The 25425-nt window shown below is 47.6% G+C and overlaps 1 protein-coding gene across 1 annotated transcript in view; it reads right to left on the bottom strand.

Moving 5' to 3' along the window:
* ATAD2B (ATPase family AAA domain containing 2B) overlaps positions 1 to 25425 on the bottom strand; it is a 714191-nt gene that overhangs the window by 129586 nt on the left and 559180 nt on the right. Inside the window, 2 exon segments of the mRNA XM_030198808.1 lie at positions 9730 to 9889; positions 11955 to 12151. Of these exon segments, the coding sequence (XP_030054668.1) occupies positions 9730 to 9889; positions 11955 to 12151 (357 nt within the window).

Genomic DNA, 25425 nt, shown 5'->3' with positions numbered 1-25425 from the left:
AAGCAACCTTATGAACAATATATAATCGATGAAGGAACTATGGTAAGACAAGAGGCATTGCAGGCGATTACAGTTGACCGGTTTTGAATAGAATTTAAGCAGATATGACATGACAAATCAACTGATAAGTTTGCTAAGGAAAAACTACTACAACAAAAACTGAAAAACAGCCAAACACAAACTCAAAGGGTCGTGTAGAAAAAGGAATGCACAGCAATGGCTAACTAGTGGGAAATACCCTCATAAACCAAGGTATCTACCAAGGTCTGAACTGGTGACATGGGAGCAAACCATATTTCTCCTGAAGCTCAAAGAAAGGGAGGAATTCCCCCTCCTCCCACAGCTGGCCCTGTCTACATAAGCCCTGATGCTCCAAGATCCTATAAACTGGGTTAGAACTCCCTCCCCCCCAGGGAGGCCCAGGGGCACTACAAATAGTGGTCTGAAGAAAACAGTGCCACTCAGGAAAAAAATCTACCCCGGATGGCGTAGCATGTCCAGAGGGAAATGTGCAAACTCGGAAGGGTAGTTTTAATGAGTGCTAATAACTATTGCCTAGGAAAGCAAAGGATGGAGCCTAAATATAGGGAGTCTAGCCATGTTTGTTCGATCCTGAGCCATGGCATTCATGGACCAGTCACCTTGTCTGCCAAGACCCGCCGCTGAGCAGCTTGAAAGTAAAGCTGAAAATACGGGATGCTCATACTTCCTCATAGCCTGGGCTGATATAGCTTAGCTGCTTGCACCATAAGGGTTGTTTTTAGTCCAAATGTATGCAAAAAATTCCTGCTTTAACTGAATATTTTGAGGAATTGGCAGTGAAAGAGCCATAAATAAGTAAAGTAACTTGTCAGGACATAAGTATTGCCATACTGGGACAGACTGAAGGTCCATCAAGTCCAGCATCCCTTTTCTAACAGTGGCCAATCCAGGTTACAAGTACCTGGCAAGATCCCCAAAAAGTACAATACATTTTATGCTGCTTATCCTAGAATTTAAGCAGTGTATTTTCCCCAACTCCATTTTAATAAATGGCTTATGGACTTTTCTATTAGGAAGTGTGATAAATAAGAGGCTGTCCTAGCCGGGGCAGGCCACTAGAACGCGTTGTTCCCCTAAAAATGTCCAGGATGTCCGGGGTAGGCCACTAGAGGGCGCTAGAATAGATGTAGGTCGCTAGGACCGGGGAGAGTCCTGGGATAACTACAGGTGCAGGCGGTTATGGGCTGGGTCCTGTTTAGCTATTAACCACTTTATACCCCACCTGAGATGTGAAAGAAAAGGAAGAGAGCTGGTAGCTGAAGGAAGGAAATCCCCCCTGGAAAGAAGTGGCTAAATCCTATGGACTTGTGGTGGACTGTGTGCTCAAGGAAGAAAAACAGGCTGGGGTAAGAAATCCCTAAAGCATTAGTGTTGGACTGTGTAGCCTCAGTACTTAGAGGAACTGTGTGTTCAAAGAAGAAGTAGGGCTGTGTGTCCCAGTACTGAGAAGCAGGCTGCAAAGCCTGGGGTTAGAAGTCCCCAAAGTATTGAGGTTAGTGCTGAGCCCAAGAATCTGTGTGGGGAGGCTCAGTGTGAAGATATGTAAAGGTATAAAGTATTTAAGCTAGAAGAACTATGCCCAGGGGCTGGAATAAAGAATTGCCTGAATATGCTGTTGGTAAGACCTGTTTAATTCTGTCTCTGGAGAACCAGGTCACCCTGAGCGTGAAAGGATAACATGCTAATCTACTTACCATTTGCATACTGAGAACCAGCTCACCCTGAGTGAGAAAGGGGCCCAGGAGCTTGAGGTTAGATTGCTCAGGATGATGGGAAGAGACTGTTTGGAGTCTTGTTCAGAGGTCACAGGCTAGTTGCAGTGTTAGAGCAGAAGCCTCATCTTCACAGAAGCTATCCAAACCTTTTTTAAACCCCACTAAGCTAAATGCTTTTACTACATTCTCTGGCAACAAATTCCAGAGTTTAATTACAAGCGGAGTGAAGAAATATTTTCTTCAATTAGTATTAAATTTACTACTTTGTAGCTTTATTGCATGCCTCCTAATCCTAATATTTTTGGTAACAGTAAACAAGCGATTCACATCTACTTGTTCCAATCCACTCATTATTTTATAGACCTCTATCATATCTCCCCTCAGCCATCTCTTCTTCAAGCTGAAGAGCCCTAACAATTTTAGTCTTTCCTCATAGGGAAGTCGTCCCATTCCCATTTTGGTAACCCTTCTCTGTAACTTTTCTAATTCCACTATATCTTGAATTGCGGTGACCAGAATTGCACACAATATTCGAGGTGCGGTCAAACCATCGAGCGAAACAAAGGCATTTTAATGTCCTCATTTTTTATTTCCATTCCTTTCCTAATAATACCTAACATTCTATTTGCTTTCTTAGTTGCCGCCGCACACTGACCAGAGAGTTTCAACGTATCAACGATGACATCTAGATCCCTTTCCCTTTCCTTGACTCCTAATGTGGAACCTTGCATTACATAGCTATTATTCAGGTTCCTCTTTCCCACATGCATCGCTTTGCACTTGCTCACATTAAAAGTCATCTGCCATTTAGACACCCAGTCTCGTAAGGTCTTCTTGTAATTTTTCACAATCCTCTTGCGATTTAACAACTTCGAATAACTTTGTGTCGTCAGCAAATTTAGTTACCTCAAAAGTTACTCCCATCTCAAGATCATCATTTATAAATATGTTAAAAAGCAACGGTCCCAGCACAGACCCCTGGGGAACCCCACTATCTACCCTTATCCATTGAGAATACTACTACTACTACTTAACATTTCTAGAGCGCTACTAGGGTTACGCAGCGCTGTACAATTTAACAAAGAGAGACAGTCCCTGCTCAAAGAGCTTACAATCTAATAGACAAGTGAACGGTCGGTCCGATAGGGGCAGTCAAATTGGGGCAGTCTGGATTCACTGAACGGTAAGGGTTAGGTGCCGAACGCAGCATTGAAGAGGTGGGCTTTAAGCAAAGACTTGAAGACGGGCAGGGAGGGGGCTTGGCGTAAGGGTTCAGGAAGGTTGTTCCAAGCATAGGGTGAGGCGAGGCAGAATGAGCGGAGCTCATACTGACCATTTCATTGTTTCTCTGACTCATCAGCTCTGAACAGTGCCATAGCGAGGGCTAATGGCACCCGGGGCGGGTCGCCGCTGTGCACCCCCCCCCCCCGGGGTGCAGCATGGCGCGACCCCCCCCCCCCCCCGGACCGCATTCTTACCTGCGGGAGGGCCGATCCGCCCTGAGTGCACGTCACTCAGAGCTGCATCGGCCCTGCTGGTTCCCTGCTCTCTCTGCCCCGGAACAGGAAGTAACCTGTTCCGGGGCACAGAGAGCAGGGAACCAGCGGGGCTGGCACCCCCCGAGCGCGTGCACCCGGGGCGGACCACCCCTCCCCCCTTCCTACGCCACTGGCTCTGAATACCATTTCTGGAACTGGTATCTTTCCCAAATCTTCCTAGGTGAAGACCGAAGCAAACAATTCATTTACTCTCTCCGCTATAGCTTTGTCTTCCCTGAGTGCCCCTTTTACAACCTCGGTCATCTAGTGGTCCAACCAATTCTTTTCCTGGCTTCTTGCTTTTAATATACCTAAAGAAAATTTTACTTTTTTTTTTTTTGCCTCCAACACAATCTTTTTTTTTTTAAGTCCTTCTTTGTCTTCCATATCAGCGCTTTGCATTTGATTTTCCATTCCTTATGCTGTTTCTTGTTTTCAGTCGGATCCTTCTTCCAAATTCTGAAGAATTTTTTTTTTTTTTTTAGCTCTAATACCTTTCTTCACCTCACTTTTTAACCATGCTGGCTGTCGTTTTGTCTTCCTTCCTCCTTTTTTAATACATGGAATACATTTGGCCTGGGCTTCCAGGATTGTATTTTTGAACAGCATTCATGCCTGATGTAAATTTTTGACCTTCGCAGCTGCTCCTCTAAGTTTCTTTTTCACCGTTCTTCTCATTTTATCATAGTTTCCTTTCTGAAAGTTAAATGATAACATATTGGATTTCCTGTGTGTATGTACTCCAAAGTTAATTTCAAATCTGATCATATTATGATCACTGTTATCAAGTGGCCCCAGCACAATAACCTCCTGCACCAGATCATGTGCTCCACTAAGGACTAGGTCTAGAATTTTTCCTCTTGTTGGCTCCTGTACCAGCTGCTCCATAAAGCAGTCCTTGATTTCATCAAGGAATTTTACCTCCCTAGCATGCCCTGATATTACATTTACCCAGTCAATATCGAGGTAATTGAAATCACCTATTATTATTGTGTTCCCCAGTTTGTTAGCCTCCCTAATTTCTGATAACATTTCTACATCTGTCTGTTCATCCTGGCCAGGTGGACGGTAGTACACTCCTATCACTATCCTTTTCCCCTTTACACATGGAATTTCAATCCATAGAGATTCCAAGATGTGTTTTGTTTCCTGCAGAATTTTCAATCTATTTGATTCAAGGCCTTCCTTAACATACAATGTTATCCATCCACCAATTTGATCCACCCTATCACTATGATATAATTTGTACCCTGGTATGACAGTGTCCCACTGGTTATCCTCCTTCCACCATGTTTCAGAAATGCCTATATCTAATTTTTTAATGTAGTGCAATATATTCTAACTCTCCCATCTTATTTCTTAGGCTTCTGGCATATGCATATAGACATTTCAAACTATGTTTGCCGTTCCTATTTACATCTTGCTTAGCAGTTGACATTATTAATTTGCAATCTTTTGTCTGCTTTTTATTTAAAGATACCTGGTCTACTATGGTCTCTACTGCAACCTCACTATCGGGATACCCTATTTTCCCTGTTCTGGTGATATCTTTGAAAGATACCTTGTTCCGAATCATGCGCTTTTGAACGAATGTTGACCTTCTCCCAGGTTCTAGTTTAAAAGCTGCTATATCTCCTTTTTAAATGCTGATGCCAGCAGCCTGGTCCCACCCTGGTTAAGGACCATCATCTTCTGCTTCCCCATTTCTGAAAAAGTACAACACTTGAAGCCACTGGGAGTCCTCTATGACATGGAAGGAAAAATGACTTCGGCTAAATTAAAAGTCATGATTGTGCCTGAAAAAGAGAAAAAGGCATAAAAAAGAAAAGAGACCCGTCCGAGCAGGCCTGAAAGCAGCCCGCACTGAAAAACTTAAGGAAACAAACGCGGGCCAAAAAAACGAAAAGAAATAAGAGGAATTTGTTTTAAACAAATGAGAAATAAAATAAAAAGGGAAATACAGTGAAAAAACAGCGCTGAGGCACAAAAATAGCCTCTTTCCTGGGCGTGTGAGGAGGGACAAGTTAAACACCGCTGTCCCTCATGCAGGGAAAAAATAATTGAAGAGGCGTAGTTGCGCTCTGGTGGGAAGCCACTCTGCACATGCACACTGGGGGTGCCCTTCGCGCTCCAGAAGGCTCTCGCAAACTTTTTTACTGGCTATCTTGCCAACCCAGGCAATGCGGATTGTCTACCCACTTGTGAGAATGTAAGCCTGCTTGTTCTCAGAGAAAAGAGGATCCATCCACCTGCAAGTGAATTAGCATTTCAATTGTCAAACTGGCAAAACAGTTTAGCATCCTGCATTCAGCTCCATTATGAAAAAAAGTGTTCCCTTAACTACTAAAGTAAAATATTATCAGATTAGATCCAATGCAACTACTGCACTCAGCTGAAGTCATTTGAAAAGCAGCAACCTGGTCCTTTCTTCAAATCTTTATCTCAGATTACTGCTAGGACCAGTCCACTTGATCAAGCTACACTGGCCAGTCTTCTGTGTGATGTTGTAAATGGTAGCTGTTCTTGGAAAATGGACAATACATAAAGAGTGTGTTGATGGGAAATAATTGTTGCTCACCTCTCACAGCTGTTTTCTGGAGACAGCAGGATTTATCAGGCACACAGCCCCTTCCGACATCCCTAAAAGCTGCATTAATTCTTTATCTATGGAATTAACTGAGGCATTCAAGACTACTGTGCAGTAGAAGAGCCACACATGCTCAAACTTTCCGTTTAGCCCTGAGACAGCTGTTCTCTCCTGAAGTGATATTACCTGTTTGTCTGATCAATCTACCGACACAACATCCTGTTTACACATAGGCAGGAGGCAGCAAAGAGAAGGTAACCAGGTAGGCTGAAGGCAGCGAGTTTACTGTTTACACTGCCAGTGACCAATGTGAATGTTGTAGGACAGCTGGAAGGGGAGGGAGGATATATTCTGGTCCACACAGGTGGAGGGAGGTGGGAGAGGGAGGAAGAGAATGGAAAGAGAGATACTGGACTACTGGATAGGACAGCAAGGGATAAAGAGGAAGTGACGATGGACAAGAAAAATCAAATGGACAGGAGACCCTGGAAAGAACAAAAGATGGATGGGACTACTGGGGAAGGGGCATAGAAAAGACAATGGATGGGACTAGCAGGCGGTAAAAAGGACCAAAAGACAATGGATGAGACTGGTGGGGAGAAGGGGAAAAGAGCAAATGGTGGATGGGACTAGTAGGGAGAAGGGGAAAACAGCAAACAATAGAAGGGACAAGTGGAGGGACGGAAAAATGCACAAACAATAGATGTGACTAGGTAAGAAGAAGGGAAACAGAGCAGACTATAGATGGGACTGGGGAGGAGGGAATACAGCAGAGGTTGACTGGGACTTGGTAACTAAGTGGAAGAGTCTTGCGGGCAGAGAAAGGCATTGTGGATGGGAGAGATGGAGTGGGAATTTTGAGGGTATAGTGAGGGTGTGGCATTTGGTAGTTAAGAGGAGTGTGTTGATGGGCTGGGAGAATAAGTGAGGATGTGAAATGAGGAGGGTGGGGAGGGGGAGTAAGAGAAAGGAGATGAAGTGTGGTGGAAGGCTGAGATGGTGTGAATGACCTGCAAGATTGGAGAATGAGAAGTGCTGTAAAGGAATGGAGGTACTGGGAAGTATTACGAAAGGAAGGGGGTGGGTCTTCTGAAGGGGTTGAGAGTGAGGGAAGGCCTCAGCTGTGGAACGAACAAGCTGCCTCCCTCTCAGGCAGCAGGAGATGCTGTAACAAAATGGCACTGCCTACTGCCATGGGTTCAGTCTCGCGATAAGAGGTGTGAAGGCAAAAGAAGCTAAGAGAAGAGACGTGGACTGTGAAAGGGAAAACAGAGTTGAAATGAATGCAAGCTGGGGGGGGGGGGGGGGGTACGACCTGCCATGGGATGTGATAGAAAGAAATGGGTGTGAGGTTGACTGGAAAAAGAGAAGCAGAGAGATGAGGACAGAGAAACTTTTGGACAGCGAGGAAGGGACTGATAAGGGAGGGGCTGAAAAAAGGTTCTGAGAAGAGACGATCATGGTGGAAGATAGAAGCATGAAGGAGTGAAGGGAGGATTGGAAGGGAGGGATGAGACTAGAAAGAGAAAACCAAGAACAAGCAAAGAGGCTAGCCATAAGCACAAAAATTTGAAAATTATCAGCCGTTCCCCAAAACTGAGCAAGCCCTATCATTGGATGAGAGATATGACATTGCTTATTGGGCTCGGTCAGTTTTGAATGGCTGCTGGGATCTGCTTTTTTTCTTCAACCCTGCAAGTGTTGGGGTAAATAAGTTATTTAATTAAAAGGATTGTGAAAGGGGAGGAGTTTGTGGAAGTAAATAATACCAAGAACTGAACAACTCCCTTTAAAAAATATTTTCTCTTGGTAGTTCTGATATTGAGAGGGGCTATGATCAGGAACTGAGGGGGCATGGATAGTAACCCTGTTCTTTATGAAAAAATAAAAATATTGTTCTCCCTGGTGGGGGCATTGGGCTATGTAAACCTTAAGTAGTAGCAGTACAACTAGGATGAGGTAACATGAGACCATTGTCAGAGTTTCTGGGGGGAGCAAGGAGCATATTGTCTCACAAACTATGTATTTCCTGTTTTGTCTCCCTGGCTTTTCCTCTGCTTAATTACTGAATCATTGATCCCCTCTTTGCTCTTGTTAAAACTCTGCAGCTATCTCCCAGGTCTCAACTTGGCTCCCTGAGCTGGATGCTTGTTCCTTGCCCACTGGAGCAATATCATGCAGGTAGGCCAGAACAAAGTGGCTTAGTATGCTCCAATGCCATGGGCTGATGAACATATTCTCCCACTCACCATATAATCTGAGGTTTCAAGCTGTGATCCTTGCAGGGCTTCCAAGGATCAGGCTGGGCATGTGGCAGAGTCTCATGTGAACTCTGCAGTTAGAGGGTGGTCAATAGCCAGGAATTTTAAGTACCAGGAAAAATGCTGCAGTGCAAAAAAGGATAGGGAACCAGTCCTAGAAAACAGGAATGTGCCTAGACCCAGGGAGAGCAGAGCATGGAAATAATTCAAGCCTGTAGGAGATGGGGAGTCATAAATTGAAAACTAGTTAAACCTGACAACGAAAGGAAGTTTCACCGCTAGAGGAGAGTGAGAAGTGGTGAAGGGATAGATGACCCAAGCCTACACGGAATAGCAGCTCGCTATGGAAAAAGTGCATTGAAGCTCACAGGGGAGTGTAGGGAAATAGAGGGCTGGGTCAAGGGAAAATGAGGCGACAGCAGACTAAAAAAGATGCAAGGAATGGAGCAGACAGAGAGCTATTAAATTCTCTGTCCCCAGATATAAGACATCAAAGTACGCCTTTGCAGGAGGAGAAAAATAAAAAAGTGCAGGAGTAGGGAGGAGGAAAAGAGGACAAGGAGAAGAGAGGAGGAAAAAGTAATTAGGGGTCAGTGAAAAATAATGCCTACTTGTAGATGGGCTGGGGGGGAAGGGGGAGAGCGAGAGACTGGTTGGGGGAAAAAGTGCTGTGGATAGCATGAATAGGGTGGGGGGGAGGAAGAGAGAGAGAGACAGAGAGAGAGAGAGAATGAATGATGCTCACTACCTGCAGAGGGAGGGAGGGAGACCAGAAGGACCCTAGCAGGACATATGAATCTTCCTTATTTCCACATTACTTGCCATTCTCTTGACATTTAGATACAGGCTGGTCACTTACTACTAGATGTGCTTTGTTTTTCTTTTCTTTACTCAGTGAGGAGAAATTTGTTGTGAGTTATGAGTTCAGCACCCCAAATCATTTTCAAAAGTTGCCTCCTGTAAGTACAGGGTTTATACTGAGATTCTGTCCAGAATCCATTCCCACACAGAATTTGTTGAATAATGCTAACAGTTATAACAGTAGTTTTCACTTGTAGCTGAAACTAGCTGGAAGGAGAAGCCCTGATGTCTTATATTGCTAATTTAAAAGTGTTGGGGGGGGGGGGGGGGTGATGTGGTGGTGGGCTTATGTGGAAATGTTGCTTTGCTTTGCCCCCCCCCCCCCCCCCTGCTGCCTCTCCAAATATTTCTGTCTAGAGATATCACTGCAAGTAGTTTAAGATATCCTGAGTTGAAATTGAGGATTTTCTTTTAATACATTCGTCCATGATACCAATGTATTCAAGTAGCAGCAACTCCCTCTTGCTGCAATTAAAAGTCACATTATTTATTCCTCTTTACCATACTAATCTCTGTTGCTCTACTTATAACAATTTTTTATTGTGTGGCTAATATGAGTCACAACTGCTCTGAACAAATGTGAGACTCTGGAGAAGCTTCTTCAAATTACAGCAGAAGGGTGCTACAGTACATACTGTCCTGACTCCAGAGTCCTCCAGATACAATATGAACTGCAGAAATTATGAAGCTAAATATAGAAATTTTCAGTTATTCTACCTTCTTACCTCCAGGTTCTTTGTCAGGATTATATTCCAATGCATTACTACAGATAAGGTCAATGTCCTTTAGAAAATCCTTGACAGTTAAATACTTGTGTTTGTCAATTTTGGTCATTATAATGGAAAGATCCATTGGCTCTTTAATAACTTCAAGATAATCTGAAACCTAAAGGCAAACATAATACTTCAGTTAAATAGGCCTAAAACCATGTCTTACCCCCCCCCCTTTTTTTTTAAACCTGAATAGTTGTAAATGAAGGCTATAAAACTTTATTCATCCAGTGCATCAGTCTAGTAGGTAGAGAGGCATATTTTCAAAGCACTTAGCCTTCCAAAGTTCCATAGGTTTCTATGGAACTTTGGAAGGCTAAGTGCTTTGAAAATATGCCTCAGAGAATACTAATACTGATGCTTTCTAGCCTGTACCAGCTCCTTATACAGGTAATACCACTGGAAAGTTCAAAGAACAACACTGGATTATTTTAATTCCGCAGCATCTTATTGGGCTGAATCTAGAAACTGAATGGATGTCTTAGTTATGAATGGTCCAACGGCATCTGTTCAAAAGAATCATGTGAAAGTGCCTGAAATGGATATATAAACGCGGTTGCCATTTTGAATAGCCGCAGTGAGATATGACAAGGAACAAAGAACTAGTGAATATAAGTGAAACGCTGCTATAAAGATAAGTTTATATATTAGAGATAACATGTCTTTTGTTTTCAGTGGACCAAGAACCTTAACGCAGTTGTGTGAAACATGGACAGTGTCGATAGCTGGTCCAAGGATTATTAAGTGTTCTGGTTGGTTATTTATTTATTACATTTGTATCCCACCTTTTCCCACTTATTAGTAGGCTCAAAGTGGCTTACATAGTTCCGGAGAGGTGGTTACAGACTCCGGTGTGAACAAATACAGTATAGGGGTACTATTACAGTGAAATACAGTAAAGAAGTATTGGTAAATAGGTTGGGGTGATTCAGACAAAATGTTAGGGTGTGATCATGCGTTGGGGTTGAAAACTGTCCGTTTCCTGATTAAAATGTCATATTTCATTATTCGGTATTTATGTCAGATGCTGTGGGGTATGCCTTCTTGAACAGGTGAGTTTTTAGGTTTTTTCAAAACAAGTTTTTATGTCAAAACAAGTTCTTTTGAATGATTATTTGATATGAAATTTGAGAAAAGGTCTTGAAACAGATTTTCTGAATGCACTTTAAAAGTAAAACATAAAAACAATGGGACCTATGACAATTTGTGGTGAGCCATGAGCAGTTGAGTTCAGCATGCTCATGTGAAATAGGCAACATCTAACAGTCCGAAAAGTAAAGTACTGCAGCAATTAAATGAGTTGAAGATGCTGGGATTCTGTGTGTCAATTATTTGATTTCCATGCATATTAATGTTTAAGACCTGTTTAAGGGATTTACTGAAAAGTTCACTAACATCTACCACCCTCTGCTGGTCAGGAAGGGACACAACCCACTGGTTCAAACTGGTCTGGTGGGACAATACAGAATCAGATTTTTCATATACCCCCTCCCAACTTATTTTCAGTCACTGCAGAGACTGTCCTTGGCAAAGAGCCATGTGCCAGTGTTCCCTCCAGAATACTGCAACCAGACACAATCTACCTGAAGCTATGTTTTTTTAGTAACAAGTATAAGCCTCACTCCATGAAAGACTTTGAATGCCATTTTCACAGTGTTCAAACCTGACTAACTCACAAGCAGAAAATCTGAGCCACAATCATATGTAGCCTGGTCAGTGAGCCACTGGACCAGCCCTCATTTCCTTTTCTGATTCCTCTCACCCCCATGATCACACTGACAGCTAAAAATCAAGAAACGTTTTGGAAACCATAATGAAGAAATACAAACCTGTATGTAATTCCCACCATCCCAAACCTTTATAAATATATGTACTTACATAAGTTAAGCTTCTATCTACCAAGTAAATGAGGAACAGTAATGGGTACAACCACAGTAAAAACTAAAGGAAAAAGAACTTCTTTTAAGTTTTCCATTTCATAATGCAGACTAGCAAACAATGTGACGAGAGTATAGAATTCAAGGATGTCTAACAGAGATACTTAACAGTGTATTTTTTACAAGCTACAATGCCTTTTTGTTTTGGATATTGGTCTAAACATCTTGACATTGCACACAAATAACCTAATTTTTGCATAAGCAAAAACCAACACCATTGTTTGCATGTTACGGAAACAAGACCTCTTCAATATCCACCGGTTTGCTGAAGATGTTGAAGCGCTTGTCAGTAGCCAGTCGCTTGGTAACATCCCTGAGAAACAGCCGCAGCTCTCGTAAAGTGTTCTCCTCCTGGTCCTCTATTCGTTGCTTTTCTATTTCAGACAGTTGACGGGGTGCTGGTGGCAGTGCCAGAGGAAGTACTTCCACTGCACGTTCAGCTAAAGAATGGGGAAGAAAATCAGAAAATTAGGACCCCTACATACTATGCTGCATTACTTGCCAATAATGCAGCATCAAGAGAAATTCTTTATTGCAACCCATGTTAAATAATAATGAGCTGCAAAGCAGCTCATTATTATTCAAAATAAATAATGCAATTTGCCATAAACTGCACCTCAGCTAATCATTGAAAATTACCACCACCTGAACAGGTGTCACTAACTTCCTAACCCAGGAGAAACTTAAGGAGCTGAAGCTTAAGAAAAATAGCTATTATGTTCCTAAGAACAAATTTGTTTAAGACAGTATGGCTGGAATTGGGCCACATAAAAGTTTGGAGTTGGACCACATCAAAGAACAGAAATGAAAAGAACACCAAAGTCCCATGTAAAAAACACAAACAGGATCAGGCTGTACTAACCATGTAAGCTGCAATGAGCCTGCCATTAGTGGGAAAGCGCGGGGTACAAATGTAACTAAAATAAAAACATAAAAATAAACAGACCAAGGACTCTCAAGGTAAAATTATGTATCATACCTGATAATTTTCTTTCCATTAATCATAGCTGATCAATCCATAGACTGGTGGGTTGTGTCCATCTACCAGCAGGTGGAGATAGAGAGCAATCCTTTTGCCTCCCTATATGTGGTCATGTGCTGCCGGAAACTCCTCAGTATGTCGATATCCAAGCTCCATCCGCAGGACTCAGCACTTAGAGAATTACACCCACGAAGGGACACTCTGCCCAGCTCACCACCGCCGAAACGGGGGAGGGGAATTAACCCAGCTCATCCCCACACAAGTGGGGGAGGGGAATCCGTCCAGCACATCCCCGCGGAGCGGGGGAGGGACACCACACCCGCCGATGCGGGGGGATCTGGCTTATCCTGCAACCGCAACCGCGGGAGGAGCTGACTGACCCTAACACCGCCGAAGCGGGAGGGGTACAAAACTGCCCTACTGCCGCACGAAGCGGGAGGGAGCGCCGGCAGAATTTAAGTCTCAATCCAGCCCCGTAAAACGGAGGGGAGAGGAATGCAGCAGTTCACTGTAACACAAATTCGTCTCAACTCTTGAAGAATTCATTGAAAAACTTGAACACGAAGTCCTCCTGAACAGGAACTGAAGACTAAACTTGAACCTGAAATGCAACCAGAATATAAACAGTACAGATATCTGAGAGGGGCTATGGATTGATCAGCTATGATTAATGGAAAGAAAATTATCAGGTATGATACATAATTTTACCTTCCATATCATCATGCTGATCAATCCATAGACTGGTGGGATGTACCGAAGCAGTACTCACCCAGGGCGGGACATAGAAATCCCTGACCGCAACACTGAAGCTCCAAACCGGGCCTGCGCCCGAGCAGCCACAGTCAAGCGGTAATGCCTGGAGAAGGTATGGGCCGAAGCCCAAGTTGCCGCCTTGCAAATCTCTTCCAAGGAGACGGACCCGGCCTCTGCCATCGAGGCCGCCTGAGCTCTAGTGGAGTGAGCCTTCAGCTGGATAGGCGGCACCTTCCCCGCGGCCACATAAGCCGCTGCAATGGCTTCCTTGACCCATCTTGCCACTGTAGGCTTAGCAGCCTGCAGACCCTTACGAGGACCTGCAAACAGGACAAACAGATGATCCGATTTCCGGAAATCATTGGTCACTTCCAAGTATCTGATGATGACATGTCTCACATCCAGAAATTTGAGAGCAGAGTATTCCTCTGGGTAGTCCTCCCTACGAAAGGAAGGGAGACAGAGCTGCTGATTCACATGGAAGCGAGAAACAATCTTGGGCAGGAAGGAAGGCACTGTGCGAATAGTCACTCCTGCCTCAGTGAACTGCAGAAAAGGCTCTCTACATGAGAGCGCCTGGAGCTCGGAAACTCTTCTGGCTGAAGTGATAGCCACCAAAAAGACTGCTTTCAACGTCAGGTCTTTCAGAGATGCCCTCGACAAGGGTTCAAAAGGCGGCTTCTGCAATGCTCTTAGCACCAGGTTGAGATTCCACGCAGGCACCACTGAGTGCAGAGGAGGGCGCAGGTGATTAACTCCCTTGAGAAAGCGCACCACATCTGGCTGCGAAGCCAGGGAAACACCCTTCAGGCGGCCCCTGAAGCAAGCCAGAGCCGCTACCTGGACTTTAAGGGAACTGAGCGACAGGCCTTTCTCCAGACCTTCTTGCAGGAACGCCAACACTGAAGAAATTGGAGCAGTGAAGGGAGAAAGTGAGCCTGCTTCACACCACGCTGCAAAGATACGCCAAACCCTGGCGTAAGCAGTAGAAGTAGAGCGCTTCCTCGCTCTCAGCATAGTGGCGATGACCTTGTCTGAGAAGCCCTTCTTTCTCAGACGCTGCCGCTCAATAGCCAGGCCGTAAGACCAAAGGGGGAGGGATCCTCCATCACCACGGGACCCTGATGTAACAGGCCTTGCTCCACTGGCAGCCGCAGAGGATCGTCGACTGAGAGCCTGATCAAGTCCGCATACCAGGGACGTCTGGGCCAGTCCGGACCCACCAGGATTATCCGGCCCGGATGCTTTGCCACCCGGTCTAGCACCCTGCCCAACATGGGCCAGGGCGGGAACACATAGAGAAGCTCTTGTGTCGGCCACTGTTGGAGAAGAGCATCTACTCCCAGGGATCGAGGGTCCCGTCCTCTGCTGAAAAAGCGCGGCACTTGGCAATTGGCCGATGACGCCATCAGATCTAGGCTCGGCTGGCCCCAGCGCTTCGTGATGTCCAAGAACGCCTGAGCAGATAGCTGCCACTCTCCGGGCTCCAAGGTATGGCGACTGAGAAAGTCCGCCTTGACATTCATGACTCCGGCAATGTGGGCCGCTGACAGCTGTTCCAGGTTCGCTTCCGCCCACTGGCATAGATTCATGGCCTCCTTGGCTAGAGGGGCGCTCTTGGTACCTCCCTGGCGGTTGACATAGGCCACAGCCGTGGCATTGTCCGACAGGACCCGTACTGGCTTCAACGCCAGTACCGGGATGAACTCCAAAAGCGCCAACCGAATGGCCCTGAGTTCCAGGAGGTTGATAGACCACTTTGCCTCTGCAGGAGACCAGAGCCCCTGCGCTGTCCTTCCCAAGCAGTGGGCTCCCCAGCCCGACAAAGAGGCGTCCGTCGTGACGACAATCCACTCCGGGGTCACCAGAGGCATTCCTGCAGACAACTTGTCTGTCTGCATCCACCAGCTCAGCGCCTTGCGCACTGCTGGGTCCAAGGGAAGGCGCACAGCATAATCCTCCGACATCGGAGTCCAGCGCTGCAGCAGAGAGTGTTGTAGTGGTCTCATATGAGCCCTGGCCCAGGGCACTACTTCCATCGTGGCCGTCATAGAGCCCAACAGCTGCACATAGTCCCAAGCCCGAAGAGAAGAGGCTACTAGGAACTGGTCCACCTGAGCCTGAAGCTTGACAATCCGATTGTCTGGCAGGAACACTCTGCCCACTTTGGTGTCGAATCGAACTCCCAGATACTCCAGGGACTGAGTCGGGCGCAGCTGGCTCTTCTCCCAGTTGATGATCCACCCCAGGGAGCTCAAAAGAGCAACCACCCGGTCCACAGCTTTGCCGCACTCTGCATAAGAGGGGGCTCGGATCAACCAGTCGTCCAGATAAGGATGGACTTGTACTCCTTCCTTTCGCAGGAAGGCCGCGATGACCACCATTACTTTGGAGAAGGTCCGCGGAGCAGTAGCCAACCCGAAAGGGAGGGCTCTGAACTGGAAGTGTCGGCCCAGGACTGCAAAACGCAGAAAGCGTTGATGAGGAGGCCAGATGGGAATATGCAGGTACGCTTCCTTGATGTCCAAGGAAGCCAAGAACTCTCCTGCCTTCACTGCCGCTATAACAGAGCGGAGTCTCCATGCGAAAGTGCCGCACTTTCAAGGCCCGATTGACCCCTTTGAGGTCGAGGATAGGCCGGACAGAACCTCCTTTCTTTGGTACCACAAAGAAAATGGAGTAATGTCCCTTGCCAGTCTGATTTTCTGGCACCGGAACGACCGCACCCAGGCGGATCAGGTTGTCCAAGGTCTGCTGCACTGCCACAGCTTTGACCGGAGACTTGCAGGGAGAGAGTACAAACCCGTCTCTTAAGGGTCGGCAGAACTCTAACTTGTAGCCGTCTCTGATGACTTCCAGCACCCAAGCGTCTGATGTTACTTTGGTCCACTCGCCCAGAAACGAGGACAGGCGTCCTCCAATCTGCACTGGGCCATGGACCAGGACCCCGTCATTGGGTACGAGACCCTGGGGGAGGACCGGAGGGCGTACCTCCGGGACGGCGGTCTCTGCGAAAGGAATGCTGCTTGGGGGAGAAGTTCCTTTTGAAGGAAGAGGGTGCAGAGGAGCCCGACTTGCCCGGGCGGTACCGACGGGCTTCTTGAAACCGTCCTCTGGAGATACCAGGCGAGCACTGGCCAGAGCCCTGACCTCTGGTAACCTCTTGCCCTTAGACGTGCCGAGATCGGTCACGATTTTGTCCAGCTCGACCCCAAAGAGCAGCTTGCCTTTAAAAGGCAACTTAGCCAGGTGGGACTTAGAGGCGTGGTCCGCAGACCAATGTTTCAGCCAAAGCCAGCGCCGCGCAGAGACTGTCTGAGCCATGCCTTTAGCCGAGGCTCTCAAGACATCATACAGTAAGTCTGCCAAATAAGCCAAGCCCGATTCCAGGGCCGGCCAGTCAGCCCTCAAAGAAGGATCTGAGGGGGAAGCCCGCTGCACCATCGTCAGCCACGCCCTGGCCACATAGGAGCCGCAAACTGAGGCCTGCAAACTTAAGGCAGCCGCCTCGAAGGACGACCTTAAAGCCGCTTCCAATCTTCTGTCTTGGGCGTCCTTTAGGGCCGTGCCACCTTCCACCGGCAACGCCGTCTTCTTAGTCACCGCAGTGATTAAAGAATCCATGGTAGGCCAAAGAAAGGCCTCACGTTCACTTTCAGGCAAAGGATAGAGGCGGGACATAGCCCTAGCCACTTTGAGGCTCGCTTCCGGGACATCCCATTGAGCTGAAATTAAGGTGTGCATGGCATCATGCACGTGGAAGGTTCTAGGCGGGCGCTTCGACCCCAGCATAATGGCAGAGCCAACAGGGGCTGAGGGAGAGACGTCCTCTGGTGAGGAAATCTTCAAAATGCTCATGGCCTGCAGTAACAGGTTGGGCAAATCCTCTGAGCGAAAGATCCGCGCTGCAGAGGGGTCATCCGCTCCATCCGAGCGGGAAACCGTCTCCTCCAAGGAATCCCCAAAGGACCGTTGGGAGAACTCAGATACGCTGCCCTCACCTACATCAGAGGAAACAGCGTCCTCTAAGGCCTGGGAATCCACCCGAGGGTGTTTACTTCCGGGGGCCTCAACCCCATTATCGGACAAGGGAGAAGGGGCAGCGTTTTGCATAAGGAAAGCCTGATGCAGCAGCAAAATAAACTCGGGGGAGAAACCCCCCAGTATTAGATTGTAAGCTCTTTGAGCAGGGACTGTCTCTCTTTGTTAAATTGTACAGCGCTGCGTAACCCTAGTAGCGCTCTAGAAATGTTAAGTAGTAGTAAGTAGTAGTAGACTGTGTATTTCAGCAGCCTGGGCCACAGCCCTAGACGCACCCTCAACCGGCGCTCGCAAGAGCGGGGGAGCCACATGCTGCGCATCCAAGATGGCGTCCGGCGCAACACTCCGCGAAGGAGCCGCGCGGGAAGAACGGCGCTTAACTTTAGCCGCTTTTTTTGCCGTCGCCCAAATCAAGGGTGGCCATGGCATGAACGTCTCCCAGCTCAAGGGCGGCCCAAGAAGAAGCCGTCCGAGCAGAGTGGCCGGCCAAGATGACGGAGGCGAGCAGCGGGGGATGGGCGTTTATGGCGGGAAAAACCGCCGCGCTGGAGGAAGACCAGGGACACTGACCGGCCTCCAAACTGACACCCAACAAGGGCGAATCAGACTTAAAAACCCCCGCATCCCCGCTAGAAGCGCACACGCGGTCCGGGGAGCGATTCTTCGCGCCCTCGCCCTCCGACGCCATAGGCCACGTGGAGATCAATCGGGGAACCCCCTGCCCGCTATAAAAAGGTAAAAATTACCTGCTTCTCGCTCCGAGCTGTAACGACCTGGTGTCCCAGTGAGTAGCTGCAATAAACGTTTAAATAAACGTCGAAATAAACGCCCTTAAAGACGTCCAAAATTTTTTTTTTTTTTTTTAACGGAGCCAGCGGGAGGGGGGAGAAAAGGAGGGACCTGGCGCCACCAGGTTTGCACTTGCTCAAGAAGAGCCCTCAACCCCAGGCACTCAACAAAACCTAAAAATTAGGCTTGGAGGCCTAGCCAGAGCTGCTGTGTGTGACCACCACCTGCTGAGATAGAGAACATACTGAGGAGTTTCCGGCAGCACATGACCACATATAGGGAGGCAAAAGGATCGCTCTCTATCTCCACCTGCTGGTAGATGGACACAACCCACCAGTCTATGGATTGATCAGCATAATGATATGGAAGTTGTAATTAAAAACTTTTATTTGATGATGACTTGATACAATACCATGTTTTGGCATATATGTGCTTGCCTCAGGAGTCTTGGTAAAGATATTTGACAATCGGGAGTATTTTAGTGATGTATCTTTAAAATATGAGCATAACTGTAGCATTTACAAGCAACACTACTACTACTACTACTACTACTACTATTTAGCATTTCTATAGCGCTACAAGGCATACGCAGCGCTGCACAAACATAGAAGAAAGACAGTCCCTGCTCAAAGAGCTTACAATCTGATAGACAAAAATAAATAAAGTAAGCAAATCAAATCAATTAATGTGAACGGGAAGGAAGAGAGGAGGGTAGGTGGAGGCGAGTGGTTACAAGTGGTTACGAGTCAAAAGCAATGTTAAAGAGGTGGGCTTTCAGTCTAGATTTAAAGGTGGCCAAGGATGGGGCAAGACATAGGGGCTCAGGAAGTTTATTCCAGGCGTAGGGTGCAGCGAGACAGAAGGCGCGAAGTCTGGAGTTGGCAGTAGTGGAGAAGGGAACAGATAAGAAGGATTTATCCATGGAGCGGAGTGCACGGGAAGGGGTGTAGGGAAGGACGAGTGTGGAGAGATACTGGGGAGCAGCAGAGTGAATACATTTATAGGTTAGTAGAAGAAGTCTGAACAGGATGCGAAAACAGATAGGGAGCCAGTGAAGGGTCTTGAGGAGAGGGGTAGTATGAGTAAAGCGACCCTGGCGGAAGATGAGACGGGCAGCAGAGTTTTGAACCGACTGGAGAGGGGAGAGGTGACTAAGTGGGAGGCCAGCAAGAAGCAGATTGCAGTAGTCTAAACGAGAGGTGACAAGGGTGTGGATGAGGGTTTTGGTAGAGTGCTCGGAAAGAAAGGGGCGGATTTTACGGATGTTGTAAAGAAAGAAACGACAGGTCTTGGCGGTCTGCTGGATATGAGCAGAGAAGGAGAGAGAAGAGTCAAAGATGACCCCAAGGTTTCGAGCTGAGGAGACAGGGAGAATGAGAGAGCCATCAACAGAAATAGAAAACGGGGGGAGCGGGGAGGTGGGTTTGGGGGGGAAAATGAGAAGCTCGGTTTTGGTCATATTTAATTTCAGGTGGCGTTGAGACATCCAGACAGCAATGTCAGACAAGCACGCTGAAACTTTGGTTTGGATGCAAGGTGAGATATCAGGGGTAGAAAGGTAAATTTGGGAGTCATCAGCATAGAGATGGTAGGAAAAGCCATGGGATGAGATTAATGAACCAAGGGAAGAAGTGTAGATAGAAAAGAGGAGGGGACCAAGAACAGAACCCTGAGGTACGCCGACAGGCAGAGGGATAGAAGTAGAAGAGGATCCACCAGAGTGAACACTAAAGGTGCAGAGGGAGAGGTAGGAAGAGAACCAGGAAAGGACAGAGCCCTGGAATCCAAGTGAGGACACCAATGGTCTTTTTAAAGACCAGTAATGCTCAAATTTTAAAGATACATTGCCAAAATACTTGTGATTGTCAAATATGTTTACCAAGACTCATGAAGTAGGCACGTATATGCTGAAACATGGTACAGTGTTGAGTCATCATTAACTAAACGTTTTTAACTACAATACAAGAGTCCTTGATCTGTACTGAAGAACCTGAACCTGTTCCCACTTCTTGTTTGGTTTGGACTTGGACCACAACAATGTTCCTGGTTGCCAAAGGATTTCCTTACTCAGTGATTTCCAAACCTGGTCCTGGAGGCACCCCAGCAAGTCAGAATTTTAGGATATCCACAATGAATATTCATAAGAGATATTTGCATGCACTGCAGGTTTGGGAACCTTACAGTAAATCCTCTCATGCTAAAACACCACATCAAATTGCTGTTTTACTATGGGTTAACATATAATCTCCTAGGTTTGATATGCTACTTCATTCAATGGATGCATACTAACATAACCACAAGCATCTACTCTGCAATGTAGCACTGAGAAACTGTGGTTCTCTTCCATTCTCTGTGAACGGATGGAGGAAAACTACTATATTCACTGGATTTATCCCCTTCAATCAGACTTTTTGTGGCATATTATATAATTTTCCAATTGTTAAAATTGCTTATATTTATGTTATAATTAAAACATAACTCAACAGATGATAAACATCAAAATAGCACAATTTCCCCCAAAACTACCCACATCTCCCCCTTGCTGATAATATACACAAATTTTAACTCCAAAAACATTTCCTCCCTTTAGCCCCTCCAATACTCTAACCCAAAGAAATACTACATTTAAAACCATAAGTACATAAGTATTGCCATACTGGGACAGACCAAAGGTCCATCAAGCCCAGCATCCTGTTTCCAACAGTGGCCAATCCAGGTCACAAATACCTGGCAAGATCTCAAAAAAGTACAAAGCGAATTCTACATACCTGTAGAAGGTATTCTCTGAGGACAGCAGGCTGATTGTTCTCACTGATGGGTGACGTCCATGGCAGCCCCTCCAATCGGAACACTTTTCTAGCAAAGTCCTTTGCTAGTCCTCGCGTGCCGATGCGAACCGCGCATGCGCGGCCGTCTTCCCGCCCGAACCGGCTCGTGTTCGTCAGTCCTTTATGTAGCAAACAAAGCAAGGGAAGACAGAACTCCAAAGGGGAGGCGGGCGGGTTTGTGAGAACAATCAGCCTGCTGTCCTCGGAGAATACCTTCTACAGGTATGTAGCATTCGCTTTCTCCAAGGACAAGCAGGCTGCTTGTTCTCACTGATGGGGTATCCCTAGCCCCCAGGCTCACTCAAAACAACAAACATGGTCAATTGGGCCTCGCAACGGCGAGGACATAACTGAGATTGACCTAACAATTTTTCCAACTAACTGAGAGTGCAGCCTGGAACAGAATAAAACATGGGCCTAGGGGGGTGGAGTTGGATCCTAAACCCCGAACAGATTCTGAAGCACTGACTGCCCGAACAGACTGTCGCGTCGGGTATCCTGCTGCAGGCAGTAATGAGATGTGAATGTGTGGTCAGATGACCACATCGCAGCTTTGCAAATCTCTTCAATAGTGGCTGACTTCAAGTGGGCTACCGACGCTGCCATGGCTGTAACATTATGAGCCGTGACATGACCCTCAAGAGCCAGCCCAGCCTGGGCGTAAGTGAAGGAAATGCAATCTGCTAGCCAATTGGATATGGTGCGTTTCCCTACAGCCACTCCCCTCCTGTTGGGATCAAAAGAAACAAACAATTGGGCTGACTGTCTGTTGGGCTGTGTCCGCTCCAGATAGAAGGCCAATGCTCTCTTGCAGTCCAATGTGTGCAGCTGACGTTCAGCAGGGCAGGAATGAGGACGGGGAAAGAATGTTGGCAAGACAATTGACTGGTTCAGATGGAACTCCAACACAACCTTTGGAAAGAACTTAGGGTGAGAGCGGAGGACTACTCTGTTATGATGAAATTTGGTGTAAGGGGCCTGGGCTACCAGGGCCTGAAGCTCACTGACTCTACGAGCTGAAGTAACTGCCACCAAGAAAATGACCTTCCAGGTCAAGTACTTCACATGGCAGGAGTTCAGTGGCTCAAAAGGAGGTTTCATCAGCTGGGTGAGAACGACATTGAGATCCCATGACACTGTAGGAGGCTTGACGGGGGGCTTTGACAAAAGCAAACCTCTCATGAAGCGAACAACTAAAGGCTGTCCCGAGATCGGCTTACCTTCCACACGGTAATGGTATGCACTAATCGCGCTAAGGTGAACCCTTACAGAGTTGGTCTTGAGACCAGACTCAGACAAGTGCAGAAGGTATTCAAGCAGGGTCTGTGTAGGACAAGAGCGAGGATCTAGGGCCTTGCTGTCACACCAGACGGCAAACCTCCTCCATAGAAAGAAGTAACTCCTCTTAGTGGAATCTTTCCTGGAAGCAAGCAAGATGCGGGAGTCACCCTCTGACAGACCCAAAGAGGCAAAGTCTACGCTCTCAACATCCAGGCCGTGAGAGCCAGAGACTGGAGGTTGGGATGCAGAAGCGCCCCATCGTCCTGTGTGATGAGGGTCGGAAAACACTCCAATCTCCACGGTTCTTCGGAGGATAACTCCAGAAGAAGAGGGAACCAGATCTGATGCGGCCAAAAAGGAGCGATCAGAATCATGGTGCCTCGGTCTTGCTTGAGTTTCAACAAAGTCTTCCCCACCAGAGGTATGGGAGGATAAGCATACAGTAGACCTTCCCCCCAGTCCAGGAGGAAGGCATCCGATGTCAGTCTGCCGTGGGCCTGAAGTCTGGAACAGAACTGAGGGACTTTGTGGTTGGCTCGAGATGCGAAGAGATCCACCAAGGGGGTGCCCCACACCTGGAAGATCTGTCGCACTACCCTGGAATTGAGCGACCACTCGTGAGGTTGCATAATCCTGCTCAACCTGTCGGCCAGACTGTTGTTTACGCCTGCCAGATATGTGGCTTGGAGCACCATGCCGTGACGGCGAGCCCAGAGCCACATGCTGACGGATTCCTGACACAGGGGGCGAGATCCAGTGCCCCCCTGCTTGTTGATGTAATACATGGCAACCTGGTTGTCTGTCTGAATTTGGATAATTTGGTGGGACAGCTGATCTCTGAAAGCCTTCAGAGCGTTCCAGACCGCTCGCAACTCCAGGAGATTGATCTGCAGATCGCGTTCCTGGAGGGACCAGCTTCCTTGGGTGTGAAGCCCATCGACATGAGCTCCCCACCCCAGGAGGGACGCATCCGTAGTCAGCACTTTTTGCGGCTGAGGAATTTGGAAAGGACGTCCCAGAGTCAAATTGGACCAAATCGTCCACCAATACGAGTTGAGAAAACTCGTGGACAGGTGGATCACGTCTTCTAGATCCCCAGCAGCCTGAAACCACTGGGAAGCTAGGGTCCATTGAGCAGATCTCATGTGAAGGCGGGCCATGGGAGTCACATGAACTGTGGAGGCCATGTGGCCCAACAATCTCAACATCTGCCGAGCTGTGATCTGCTGGGACGCTCGCACCCGCGAGGCGAGGGACAACAAGTTGTTGGCTCTCGCCTCTGGGAGATAGGCACGAGCCGTCCGAGAATCCAGCAGAGCTCCTATGAATTCGAGTTTCTGAACTGGGAGAAGGTGAGACTTTGGATAATTTATCACAAACCCCAGTAGCTCCAGGAGGCAAATAGTCATCTGCATGGACTGTAGAGCTCCTTCCTCGGATGTGTTCTTCACCAGCCAATCGTCGAGATATGGGAACACGTGTACCCCCAAGCCTGCCAAGTGCCGCTGCTACTACAGCCAAGCACTTCGTGAACACTCTGGGCGCAGAGGCAAGCCCAAAGGGTAGCACACAGTACTGGAAGTGACGTGTGCCCAGCTGAAATCGCAGATACTGTCTGTGAGCTGGCAGTATCGGGATGTGAGTGTAGGCGTCCTTCAAGTCCAGAGAGCATAGCCAATCGTTTTCCTGAATCATGGGAAGAAGGGTGCCCAGGGAAAGCATCCTGAACTTTTCCTTGACCAGATATTTGTTCAGGGCCCTTAGGTCTAGGATGGGACGCATCCCCCCTGTTTTCTTTTCCACAAGGAAGTACCTGGAATAGAATCCCAGCCCTTCCTGCCCGGATGGCACGGGCTCGACCGCACTGGCGCTGAGAAGGGCGGAGAGTTCCTCTGCAAGTACCTGCTTGTGTTGGAAGCTGTAAGACTGAGCTCCCGGTGGACAATTTGGAGGTTTTGAGGCCAAATTGAGGGTGTATCCTTGCCGGACTATTTGGAGAACCCACTGATCGGAGGTTATGAGAGGCCACCTTTGGAGAGAAAACTTTCAACCTCCCTCCGACCGGCAGGTCACCCGGCACTGACACTTGGATGTCGGCTATGCTCTGCTGGAGCCAGTCAAAAGCTCGCCCCTTGCTTTTGCTGGGGAGCCGAGGGGCCTTGCTGAGGCGCATGCTGCTGACAAGAGCGAGCGCGCTGGGGTTTAGCCTGGGCCGCAGGCTGTCGAGAAAGAGGATTGTACCTACGCTTACCAGAAGAGTAGGGAACAGTCTTCCTGCCCCCAAAAAATCGTCTACCTGAAGAGGTAGAAGCTGAAGGCTGCTGGCGGGAGAACTTGTCGAAAGCGGTATCCCGCTGGTGGAGCTGTTCTACCACCTGTTCGACTTTCTCTCCAAAAATGTTATCCGCACGGCAAGGCGAGTCCGCAATCCGCTGCTGGATCCTATTCTCCAGGTCGGAGGCACGCAGCCATGAGAGTCTGCGCATCACCACACCTTGAGCAGCGGCCCTGGACGCAACATCAAAGGTGTCATACACCCCTCTGGCCAGGAATTTTCTGCACGCCTTCAGCTGCCTGACCACCTCCTGAAATGGCTTGGCTTGCTCAGGAGGGAGCTTGTCCACCAAGCCCGCCAACTGCCGCACATTGTTCCGCATGTGTATGCTCGTGTAGAGCTGGTAAGACTGGATTTTGGCCACGAGCATAGAAGAATGGTAGGCCTTCCTCCCAAAGGAGTCTAAGGATCTAGAGTCCTTGCCCGGGGGCGCCGAAGCATGCTCCCTAGAACTCTTAGCCTTCTTTAGGGCCAAATCCACAACTCCAGAGTCGTGAGGCAACTGAGTGCGCATCAGCTCTGGGTCCCCATGGATCCGGTACTGGGACTCGATCTTCTTGGGAATGTGGGGATTACTTAATGGCTTGGTCCAGTTCGCCAGCAATGTCTTTTTCAGGACATGATGCATGGGTACTGTGGACGCTTCCTTAGGTGGAGAAGGATAGTCCAGGAGCTCAAACATTTCAGCCCTGGGCTTGTCCTCCA

This window comes from Microcaecilia unicolor, chromosome 3 (genome assembly GCF_901765095.1).
Source record: "Microcaecilia unicolor chromosome 3, aMicUni1.1, whole genome shotgun sequence".
NCBI classification, from domain to species: domain Eukaryota; kingdom Metazoa; phylum Chordata; class Amphibia; order Gymnophiona; family Siphonopidae; genus Microcaecilia; species Microcaecilia unicolor.
This window is presented reverse-complemented; position numbering and strand designations above follow the sequence as displayed.